Genomic DNA, 13042 nt, shown 5'->3' with positions numbered 1-13042 from the left:
AGTTTGGCAGAACACATGAGCTGCGTTCGTATGTTCTAGCTCAATAGACAATATTATTCAATACGGCGTAATACGTTAGCCTTACCGCCTCTTAACTAGCGATTCATCAATGCAACTGTCTTCTACCTTTTGTTTCTAACACAATTGGATCGAGTTCACAAATTCCTGACTCAATCAGCCGCCCCTCTATTGTCTATGTCTCAATACGTACCGATCTAGGCAAGTCTCTGAAATCCAGTGCATTGTCGAGGTAGACCTTGCTCAATGCATATGGTCTGACCAGCTATCAAGAAACCTCCTCCTCTTGATAACACTGTATCGCATAGCAAAGGAAGATGGACATTCTCGTCTCTAAGAAGTATGAGGTATGTGCACATCATTGCATGAAAACGAAAAAATTATGTTATTTGAAGAATTCGTATATACCTTTGAAGTCGAAATCACGGTCCGTCGAAATGTATAAAGTTATCCAAACCTAGACGTGGTACCTCTTTTGAGAAATGCTAGGGTTGTGCAGTCACGCATAAAAATCCAAAACCCTATTTTAGACCGAAAATTTCGTGATTTCAGGACCCCAGACCTCCATGGACATATGTAACCTTTGACCTTGGCAAAAGCCACGCAGTCGAAATTTACAAAGCGTTAAATGCAAACCTAAGCTCCTGTGGGGCTTGAGCATGCAAAGCCCTTCGGAAAATCCCTAGTTCCCGGGTAAATAATGATTTTCTGAAAAACGAAAACACTAAAAAAATTGCCTAAACATTTATATGTGAAAGAATTTAAGTTTGACTTAAGTAAACATGGCTGGATAGCATTACCCCATTTTAGAACTTGGTCAACTAAACTTTATAGCCATATTTTAGACCACATAGCTGAAAACCCACCAAACAAGGCGGTATGCATACTTCTTGGCATGGAAGTAGTGATGTGACCTACCGGGCATCCCCCATGGATTGCTTATACCGGCCGCGGTATCTCAGAAGTGATAGGGCGTTCTAAGAATAGTATGTTGGTACAGTTTTCGATTGGAAACATTTTCTACCGCCGCTAACGTGGATTATAAACATGCCACAGTATTCGAGTATATTCTCAGTGCCAAATGTCGTTTGCAGCAATGTATTGAGTTGAGATTTGTTTTGAATATAATATGTGAACATGGAAAACGAGAGAACACCGATGTTTACGGTTCTGTTATACCAGCTTCGTCTTGCACCCCTTTTGTTCCGAACTACAGTGAATTACATCAACAATTTGGCATTTTACATGTAAATTAAGCATAGGGCGTGGTGGAAATTGCCGTCGTAGATATTTATCTCTGGAGTTACTGCTATCAAATTCTTCTTTAAATCATGTCACAAGTGCACTGACTATTTCATCAGGTATTTACAGCGCGATCTGCAGAATATTGTTTGAAATAAATAGCGTGCTTTACCATTGTTACGTACTAATGTTTTTCAAAGACCCTTTACATTTTACATGAAGGTCAATACGTCCTTAGAGGTCTTTGACCCCTCATTGACGAAACATCAAGAACGAGCTTGGTAATTAAAACAACAGGTTACTTTTAGGTCAGATCGGACGTACCAGTAAAGAGAAAGGGTAATTTTGTATGATTTATTTATTTTTACCAAGAACCACGATGTAGTTCATCGTAATTTGTTCTAGTATGACTTTAGTTGGCCTTGTTTAGCATTCTAACATGTTGTATGTGATGCATGTTAGACTTGCGTATCACGTTTAATATGCCAAAGGAGAGTAATCATTTACGGCCTGGAGGTCGGAGGAATGTAAGTGGGTCATTCAAAATATTGACAAGTTCAAAGGGGGTTCTTCTAAATGTGGAGAGGAAGAAGGGGTTACTCAATTTTGATGTGTGAAACAAATTGAAACACCTCTCAGATTGCACCATCACAAACATCATTTTCTCAATATTCTGCATGCGAAAGGGGAGACACCCACATCTCGTACTCTCCCTCTTCGGGTGTTCTATCAGATTTTCTTTGTAGTAAAAACTGAATAACAACACGTTTCAGATTGCACCAAACTGCATAGTGGCACACATCAATTTCTCAAAATCTTCCATGCAAGATATGGGACAGTGTCCTTTGACGCTTTTCCGATCAGCCTCGACATTCACCTGTCCTGTGCTTAATTTATATGAAAAATACCCAATATTCGACCACAAAATGTATCTTGAGATGTATGCGCAACTTAAAGATGACATAAAGTTTAACTCTGTGTGTCGATATACCGGTTCAAATAATACTATATTGTTGGATACTTGTTATAGCGTTAGCTTTGATATCTGTATTTTGTTGTCACTTTGAATTTTATTTTGTTGGTGTTACCTTTTTCAATCTGAGTCACAACTCAGTTACTTTGTCACTCCAGTCAACCCTGAGATAACCGATAATAATCTGGCAGGGTACATCAGTATCTGAAAGGTCTTTACTATTGCTGTATTGATGTAAATGTTACAAATACATGTATTGGTATTCAACCCCCGGAGGGGATCAGTCAGAATTTTTGAATTAGAGAGGGCGTTTACTCAAATTCATCATTATGGTTTCAGGAAAATTTACTCGAAATGTCGGAGTTTCCGATGAAATTGCTGCGATCCCCTACCGAAAATAATGACGTCTCCCTAAGGATAGCGCGACATTGCACTTTTATACCGGGCATAGGGAGGGGCATATACGTAATTTGTTTGGCAAGGGTGAACGGCGTTCACATTGGAGATCCGCAAAATTGTACTAAACAACAGAAGAGATTTTCCAGAAAAATTCGTACAAGATAAGCTCTAGCTCTTCAATATCCCTCCCCATCATCTTATCGATTATGTTTTTGTTATGACAAATGGATTCACTAAATGTTAGCTTAAGGTTGACAGAAACAAGGAATTACATATGGCCACTGTAACGAATTCGAAAAGCTGTCAAGCATGAGAAGTCACATGAGCGGCGACAATGCATGATATCGGATATATAATTTGGTATCGATACTCAGGTTTTCGATGCTTTAGCTTCGTGTAGTGTTTAAAACTAGATGCAATTTTTTTATATCATATTCTTTACCTGGATCAAGACAATGCTCACATAAAATACCCACTGGTATCGGATATTATCGATAGTGTCATCTACCTAAGCTTTAAAACTCGACCATAACTTTTTATATTTTTTCTGTATTCCATCAATGTAGCACTCATAATTTTAAACTGTTCAATGAAAAGTCAGAAGATGAGATGTCATTGACCGTTTTTTTCGCTATTTTGTGAAAATTGATAAATCTATTTTCCCTTTTAGTAATAGTTTATTAGTATCTATCAAGTCTGTAGTTGTCTTCCATGTATTGCTTTCTAGTCTGATATGGTGTAGAAGTATTTTAGACCACATAGCTGGAAAACTCATTGCTAAGGGCGGCACGTATATGTCTTTGCAAGTAGTGAAAGTGACCTACCAGGCATCCACCATGGATTGCTTATAACGGTATCTCAGAGGTGATAGGGTATTGTAAGAATAGAAAGTAGGTACAGTTTTTGATTGCAAACATTTTCTACAACATTTTCTACCGCCACGTACTTTGATTATAAACATGGTACAGTGTTCGAGTATATTGTCAATGTCAAATGTCGTTTGCAGCGCAGTGAGCTTTAGCTTTGTTTTGAATCTAATATCCTTCGAAAAACATTTAGTTAACCTGGAAAACAAGAGAACACCGATGTTTACGGTTCTGTTTTACCAGCCCTGTCTGGCATCCCCTTTGTTCCGAACTACAGTGAATTACATCAACAATTGGGTATTTTACATATAAATTAAGCACAGGGCATGGTGAAAATTGCCGTCGTAGATATTAATCTCTGACGTTACTACTATTGAATTAAAGTTCTTCTTTACATCGTGCAACAAGTGCACTGACAATTTCATCAGGTATTGACAGAGCGATCTGCAGAATATTGTTTGAAATAAACTAGTGTGTATTACCTTCAGACGAGCATTGTTACGTACTAATGTTTTTCAAAGACCCTTTACATTTTACATGAAGGTCAATACTTCCTTACAGGTCTTTGACCCCTCATTGACGAAACATAAAGAACGAACTTGGTAATTAAAACAATAGGTTATACTTATAGGTCAGACGTAGCAGTAAAGAGAATGGGTAATTTTGTAGTTTGTACCAAGAACCACGATCTAGTTCATCGAAATTTTTTTTAAAGTCTGACTTAAGCTGGCCTTGTATAGCATTCTAACATGATGCATGTAAGCCTTGATTATCACGTTTGATATGCTAAGAGAGTCGTCATTATTTATGGCCTGGGGGTCGTTCAAAATGAGGAAAACTTCAACGGGGATTTGTTCTAAATGTGGAGAGGAAGAATTTACTCAATTTTCTGTGCAAAACAAATTGAAACACATCTTAGATTGCACCATTACACACATCAATTTCGGAATAGTTTGTATGCGAATGGGGAGACACCCAAATCTCGTGCTGTCCCTCTTCGGGTGTTCTTACAGTTTTTCTTTGTAGAAAAAGAGACTAACAACACCTTTCAGATTGCAACAGACTGCACCGTTGAACATATCAATGTTTTCAAAATATTCCATGCAAGATAGGGGACAGCGCCTCTGACGCTTGAAAAGGAAGACGGAATGGGAGGGGCACATGAGCAACAGTAGGGCTGTAGCTATAATAACTTTGAGAATTTTAACAATAATTTGTTCAGTATATCAACTGCGTTCTCCCATTTTTGACTTACTTATAGAGGTCACATAGAACACCAGCAAGCGAACACAAGTTTACGAACAGTCAAGTCAAATGCCATTTTCAAAAATTAAAGGTGTCATTTTACATAAAGTTATTCGTCACTTTGTTAGGGAGTCCCAAACACGTGGTAGCATTGAAGTTATTTTGAACGTGGACGACGTCGAGTTAGTTAGTGACGGCATTTATTTGCAGTTTGTCCAGGCTGCTCTATGACCTTGACCAACCTGACAGATGAGGAGATGTGTTCCATAGGTGTGAGAGTCTTGCTGGATGTTTGTCACGGTCAAAATGCGATTGGAATGTGTGGTTAGCGTGTCGTTCACCTCGTGCAATTGTTTCCGGTGCAGTGCCTTTTTTTGCCTGGCCGATCTTATCCCCGCGCATGTGCGAACGATCCAACTTGATACGGAACCTAAAACCACTTTCTGTTTGGGAGCAGTTTTTCATTCTCTTTGGTGGTATATGGTCAGTTGGAATGCATCTGTATGCTACTACCTGACATATTGAAAGATTTTTTGATGTGGTCCTTCATTAATTTTTTTTCATTATAACCAAACATCTATTTTGAGCAATTAAAAGTGTCTTAAACATTTATATGCGCTTAACTTTAAAACAAAAATAAATAAAAATCGCACACACACTTTTTGAGGTGCAAATTTCGATCAGAAATATCGCAACGCTGTCAAAGGAAGCACTGAAAACTGATTTCTGAAAGGGTACTTAAATTTCCCATCATATATACTTCTTTATAAAGTGACTCTAGATCGGTTGCTAATGAGGTAGGCTTTCCACTTGTATATGGGCCACGTCAAGCATAAACTACTGGATAGTAATGAATACAGTGTTGTACAATTTTAGTTCGAAAAATTGCTTTACGTTTGCACGACCACCGCGAACCTGTCGGCGATAAAATCATGTTTTCGTTCCTTGTCTCTAAATCATCTTTGATTAAAACGTTTGGGTAAGAATTATAACTAAAATGAATACTACCGAGAGATACGCTGAAATGTAGTCACTATAACATAGTTTATAGAGTGTTTCTATAACAATATTAGTCAGAGAATTCTTATTTATTAGAGGCTACTTCTTGTCCTTGAACCTAAAATGGTGCCAAAGAGACATTTTCAGTGTTCCAAATTAAATTTATTCAACTCAAAATCTAGATACATGTATAATGATATCATGGAGTAAGTAAATTCCGTCTAGAAATGGAGAAATAATGACAGCTTTTTCCCCATACAGATTTAGACGTGGTGGCTATGGCCTATTTGGCCGAAATCGGCCATACCCGCTATGTATATTAAAATTCATGAGTTTACTTTTCTTGTTTACGCACATACTTTTGTCGATGGAAATCTAGGGAATGGCTATTACATCAGGTTTACAACCCCCACATGTGGGCAGCGAATTCAGATTACTCTTTGCATGGAGCTAGCTCCATGCTCTTTGTAAGACAGTTGCGATTCCGAATAATGTTGGTTTCACTAATTTCCCTACAATTACAACACTAACATTCATCAAACAGGGAAAACTATGCAGACCTAGCAAAGCCGTGCGTAATGACATTCGAAACACAAGGAGCATGCAATGACCAAGATATTTCTCAATGCTTGCCGTATAGCATGGAGGTACTAGCTCCGCTCCTGGCTTCATGAGCTAACCATGGAGGTGGAAGAGAACTTTTTGCCTCCATGGACTGACGTACGCGTGACCTAAAAACAAAGTCAAGGAGGTTACTATTAAAGTAATTTTCTGCCACGGTATCAACCGATGCGCGATGGTCAGCTATTAGCCCCACGGCCAGTATGAGTACAAGATTGCTTGGTTATGACTACGCCGTAGCCGTATTATAGCCCTGCCACGCAGAGCGGATTAGCGCGTGTATACACGCCAAAGAAGTAGCCGATGTCCTTCTTTTATTGTACATTGGTCTTTGGTCCTTGCAAACTGTACAGCCACCTAAGTCTGTGTTTATGTTCGTCCCCAGTGTTTCCCTCTATTGTGGTGCAGTTTAACGTAGTGAACGGAACATGTACACAAAGGTCCACACAGCATCGTACCTATGGTGCATCAGAAAAACATGAGAATTTTTTTCTCTTTAGAGAGGGATTGGATGCATACAATTAGCACCGAGTTAAAACTTGTGACAACCTTTTAGAGAACACAAACTGAACCTGAATCATTTTCGCTAGTATTAACTATCCATGTAGGCACCTACCTTGTCCGTGATGTAGGGGATATCATAGTTTTTTACTCCGTGGATCCACAGTGTGGAATGGTGGGACACCATGGAATTTAGTTTTCTTTTTTCGGCCCAACCACGTGAGTTGCAAATTTGATTGTATTTTTTATCTTTACTGAACTGATATGACCGTCACTAACTTGAACAATTTGATATCGATTTGTTGCAGTTCCAGTACCCCCCCCAACATCCCCGACGGCTTCTCTATATTCTCGTCGCGAAACATCCGGGTTTTAACGTGGCGATGGAGTAATTTGTTGCATGGAGCTACCTCCATGTTTGTTGTGTCACGTCACGGAGAAAACATATGACATATGGCAAGTTCGGATTTTTCGACAGCTATACGGTCAATATATTCAACGTTTCAATGTAGATGAATGTTCAGTTCTAATGTATGTCACACGATTTTTGTGTCGTCTGCTGTCTTGTAGCGTCTGATCTAAATTTACCCCTATGTTAGAACCAACTAAGAAGGAACTCGGCATGGCGTATCAAACGAAACTTTTTAGTAGTGTAACAGCTTTTTTGTAGTTTAGTTCAGAACATAGACAGTAGAGGGGGACTTCTCCCCTCCACTGTCTATGTTTAGAACTACTATTATATGGGCATCATGATATCTGACCAGTACATTGGCCTAGGGGTAATTACAAATGCTCAGAACAGGCATTTTATCCAATAACATGCGCGTTTCGTGAAAGGTGTCAAAATATTTGGCTGATCTAACATTTGTAGATAAACATCGAGAACATTATGCATATGTTATAATCCCAAGCTGGCCAGTTTCTGTGTGGGGAAAAGTTGGAATGAAGAAGTTCCGCCCTGTTTATATCTTGAAATTGATCGCTTAGATTAAGTATAATCACCAGTTTCTGCATGATATTTTTCACATGGTTATATTCCAATTACTAAGAGTCATGTTTTCTACAGAAAAGGCCTTGTTCCAAACCACATAAACGTTTTCTAAACACTCTGCTTGCACGTGATTTTGAAAAGACGGCCCTAATATTTTTCTGGAATATTTTTATGTACATTAATGTTTTTGAATAGGACCGAAAATACTTCAATTTGGTAGAAATGTACACCATCTCTAAACCTTGACGTTTCAAATAGGATTTTACATATCTAAATATATTTGACATATACTATGTGTCGTACAAAGTGGTGTCCGATAGGGTTGGAACACTTAAAATGAATCAGTCATTGAATCGATAGTCATTATGGTCCCATGAATGGACAAACTTTCATAATTTTAAACCTTGTATCACTTCTTAAAACTATAACATATTATAATACAAAGTAAAAATTCAGCAGTATATACCACTGCATATACATTAGCAACAGAACCGAATCGGCAGCTGCCAATCTCATCCCGGCGAAAAATGTGCGGGGATAAGATCGACAGGGGATAAAAATTGCACTGCGCCTGTTCACATTTTCGCGGACCTTCTAGAGCATCACTCAGGAATAACCCAATTAAGGAATCCGATAACGTCATGTGACGTATCTATGATGCATTTTGATGTAGAATGGCCAAGAAGGAAAAACGTGGCTAGCTATGCTGAAGCAACTTAGGGATGCCTACACAAATATGCTGTACTCAGTGAAGACCGCCAAGAAAAAAAAGTCGATTGTGGGACTTCCGATGGGAGTTCGAACATTATGGGTACGAAAGTTTAAAGTGTAATGTACGAATCCAAAATAGGAGTTCGAAAGTTGAAAACTGCGACTCTGAAAGTTGAACATTGCGTTTACGAAACGAAAATGGGGAGTTTGAAAGTTGGACACTGCGAGTACGAATCCAAAGTTGAAAATTGCGATTATGAATCCGAAATGGGGAGTACGAATAAAAAATGTTGAGTTCGAAAGTTGAAAATTGCGTTTACGAATCCAAAATGGGGAGTACGAATAAAAAATGGAGAGTTCGAATATTGGCCTTGATTACTCGTCATATTGTATTAATATAGTGTTTAAGTATATAGACTTTGTTGGCAAGCTGAATATTGTGTATTTCAGCATGTTGTAGGGGGACAGCATAAAACTTTCTTTGATAAATTGCATAGAAATGTTGCAAACATTATAAACACTTGCTTCTGCCTGCTATTAGGTCTATTCTCTGTCATTTTTTGTGAAAATTCAATGACATGAACAAGATTTTCAATTTTTGAGATCTCAAATTCATGAAATGCAATAAAATTGTTCGATACTCTGTTTAATTATTACAAATATTAGAACCACTGAATTGCATAATAAATTTATTCATTTTTCAGTAAATTACCTACATAACTGTACAATCTGAAAAGTTAGTGCAAAAGATAGGGATCCAAAATATGTTATTCCCTTAAAGCCAACGCAACTCTTTCAAATTCCCCTCTCTGTTACTCAACAATTTTCAAATCTCTCCTGAATTCCTCCAGCCCTGGCCTCTCGAGTAGTTATGAATGCAGTCCTTGTCTACCTCAAATCCAAAAACATGGACTAAACAATGATATCAGCATATCAGACTTCAACGTTTGAACTTAAACTTCGTTCTTGAGGGCGCTGTTGATGGCAACCAGCGGCAGTGTCATTAGTGTTTGTTTCAATCTCCTTTTAACGTTTTTATCATCATTTCATGACAACTCGGATTTACGTGACGAAACAACCATGAATCGTATTGCAATGACGACTTTGGAACTGCAGTCTTCTTAGAGCGTTCTGCAAAATTGTTCTCTTTGCTAACCTAAGACTTTTCAAACCACTCCTGAATTCCCCAAGCCCAATTCAGTAGTTATGAATGCAGCCGTCGTCTACAGTGAATGCGTAAACATTAAACATAGACTTAAAGTGTCCACTGATTACAGTCGTGAGTTCTCCTCCGGTGTTGCCATTGTCGAAGCAATTCATACAGATGTTGATCCCTGCAGAACTAGTTGCTAACAATAATTTTCATTCAGTTAACGTGGAAAATCAGATTCGAGAGCTTCTTTAGTTGCTTTTCAAAATGCACTTTGCTTGTTAAGATTATCAAATTAAGATTATCAAATCGAAACACACAGTTACTGACGTTGTCAGGTTTGGGAAATTTGAGATATTTGGCATACACAAAACGACCAACAAAATATCAAAGATTTCCAAAGGAAAAAATACAAAGATACTCCATACGGTAACAATCCATCAGCAACTGCATATTTCTTTCAGTGCTTCATTAGAATCAAGTCAGTAATCGTAAGGTAAAAGACCATTTTCATTACTAATTTTCATAAATTAGCTATGGCTTTCTTGATATGCACAACATTATTTTGACGGTCCGGAATAACTTGAAACACCCCACTGGCTATTGGCATCACATACTCATAATATGCTCTAGCACATTTTCTGGTAAGATTTCTATACTTCTGAGGTAATATAAACCATGGCGTGCATCATTCATAATTTACATGGCCACATGCAAAGGAGTAAGGTAAGATGAGTTTCACTGTTTGTAGGTGAGATCCCAATTACCCTCTGGTTCGGCCGTCATATACATAACCTTCAGAATACATCAACCCGCTATTTTGTAGAAAGACTTCTACTTGCTAGGACATCCTACACAATTACAAGATCACCGTGATATTTCAGCTGGTCGTGATCAAGTATATTTCTTAAACACTCTTAAGTTCGCATGCGAAAGCCTCTTAATTCATTGGAACAGTTTACCTTTTTACATTTTACCAACACCGCCAGAAACAGAATCCAAAATTTCTGCCAAGCCCGTCTGCCGCACCAATAGAGCTCAACAGCATAGGAATTTCGCCTTACCTTGGAATCAGGTCATGAAACAGGTTTTGGTATTCCCACTGTACATCAACAATAACCTTACAGTTGCAGATCAGCTGTGACCACTGTCATATCTTGTTAAATTTCTTAAGTCAGTGTCATGTGTATCGAGATGAGCTGCTGGCGCTTATATATATAAATATAAATATAAATATAAATATTATATATATATATATATATATATATATATATATATATATATATATATATATATATATATATATATATATATGTAATCGCAGGGCATTTTTGCTCTGTTTGGCGTCAACGTAAACGATTGTTTTCGCGGAGCCTTACAACTTCGACCGGCTTAGCGATAACACGAGTATACGAAGACGTAAAACAGAGAAAAATTACATCGGATTATATATTATCACAAGAACAGTCTTCTTATTTTTCTTTTGACGTAATGGATCAAAGTCATAGTAACAAATTACGTGACTTTCGTCGCGATTGGTGTTTTATTTACGCGGATTACTTTAATTTAATGAGTAAAGTGGCCAGTCACATAGGAAATTCTTTTATTCATAAATCACATCAAGTTGAAATTATGATACCTGGCACCTCCACCAACAACATACGGATTCGGTCACGTGGACATAACTTTCACAGCGCTAGCGACGGATAGCTATAGTTTTCACAGTTATTTAGAATATTTACAAATAGCTTTATCAAGTAAATGCAACGACAAGATCGTGACACTGATTCTCATTAATAGAGATGCCATGGGTTTTGAAAATATCACAGAAGTTTACAACCTTTGCGAGCGCGAAAGATTCCGTTCCATGGCACACATAATACTGCATTGCATGTTTGTGGCCACAATGCTGCCGTCAATCCGGATCTCGGTCGCCAATGTTTTCGTCTACCGGACTTTGATCGGATGTTTGCAGTGACACATATCTCGCCCGTAGATACATCATTATTTTGCTACTCTCTGAAACTCTCTTCTGTTGTGAGTGTTGTCTGAGTCAACTTTCGAAATACATCGGACTCAACAGCGCTGCACTGCCGCGGCAATTAAGACTACAACTCAACAGCTTATGTCTTCCCACCAGCCTTACGCTGCAGGTTTAATTCCGAAAGGAAATTTACGGAACGTTTTGTGTGTGAAGGAAAATTATCGTTATTCGTCGAATGACTTTCTGCTTGTGCCTTCTATGTCGCTTTCCCGAAGATTATACGTTACTCATTTATTCAATTCAACTTGTTGAGGTGTAGATTTGGGGTTTATCGCCAACCGGGATTACCAGGTACGACGTCCACATTGAGCATTACTACTCGACTGGAGACGCGACGTTACTGAGCCTTTAAAATAAAAAGATCGACGGTATCCTCATTCGAATCTCGGGAATACCTATAGTCTTATTGACTTGAACTTTCGTTGGACATAAATTCTATTTGCATATCTAGATTTATCCGGTCACCTTTTTGTAAAAATGTGATGAGAGCACGGCATCGATCACGATTAAAACGGTATATGTAGCGACGTGCCTGTATAAACGGTACCATGCAGTAAAAAAGTTCCGGTTGAAGACGTACAACAAGGGTATTATGGTTTTCTTATGTATGCCTGTGCTGCTGGCGTACGTCACACAGGTGGTGATACGGGTATATATATATATAATATATATTATATATATATAATATATATCATATATATATATATATATATATATATATATATATATATATATATATATATATATATATATATATATATATATATATATATATATATATATATATATATATATATATATATAGGATAAAGCCCGAGTACGAGGGCTCTTCTGGTATATAAAGTCCAACCCAACGATAAAATGTCGAGGCCGCAGGCCGAGACATTTTATCGTAGGGTTGGACTTTATATACCAAAAGAGCCCGAGTACGAGGGTTTTATCCGACTTAAAACTATCGCCCTAAATGATATATTTTCGTTTTCAATGTGTTTACGTCAACCGTCCCCTTTGTCAATGTAACATGTTTAGGATATGAATTAAAACTTTTATTTGTGAAATAGCCTTCCAATGTAATGGAACATCCTATAAATGCCCTAGGGCACATTATATAAATGCCCTAGGGCACAGCAGATTTTTGTGTTGCAGCTGGTTTTCGCTGTGTTACCAAATTTGAATATTAAAACGTACCAGATGTCAACAGAATATGACATGTTCACTTTTGATTGGACAGTACTTTACTATACGGCGCCGTCATTCGTTTCTGGAATTTGGTGACCAAGGC

At 37.9% G+C, this 13042-nt stretch overlaps 1 protein-coding gene across 1 annotated transcript in view; it reads left to right on the top strand.

Annotated features, from left to right (window-relative positions):
- The first annotated feature begins 214 nt into the window (after nucleotides 1–214).
- The window catches only part of LOC139115290 (uncharacterized), a 149860-nt gene continuing 137032 nt past the window's right edge, over nucleotides 215–13042 (top strand). Inside the window, exon 1 of the mRNA XM_070677300.1 lies at nucleotides 215–365. Within this exon, the coding sequence (XP_070533401.1) occupies nucleotides 336–365 (30 nt within the window). The 5' untranslated portion in view covers nucleotides 215–335. The remainder of the gene's footprint in view (nucleotides 366–13042) is intronic.

Source organism: Ptychodera flava, chromosome 17 (genome assembly GCF_041260155.1).
Source record: "Ptychodera flava strain L36383 chromosome 17, AS_Pfla_20210202, whole genome shotgun sequence".
Lineage (NCBI taxonomy): Eukaryota > Metazoa > Hemichordata > Enteropneusta > Ptychoderidae > Ptychodera > Ptychodera flava.
This window is presented reverse-complemented; position numbering and strand designations above follow the sequence as displayed.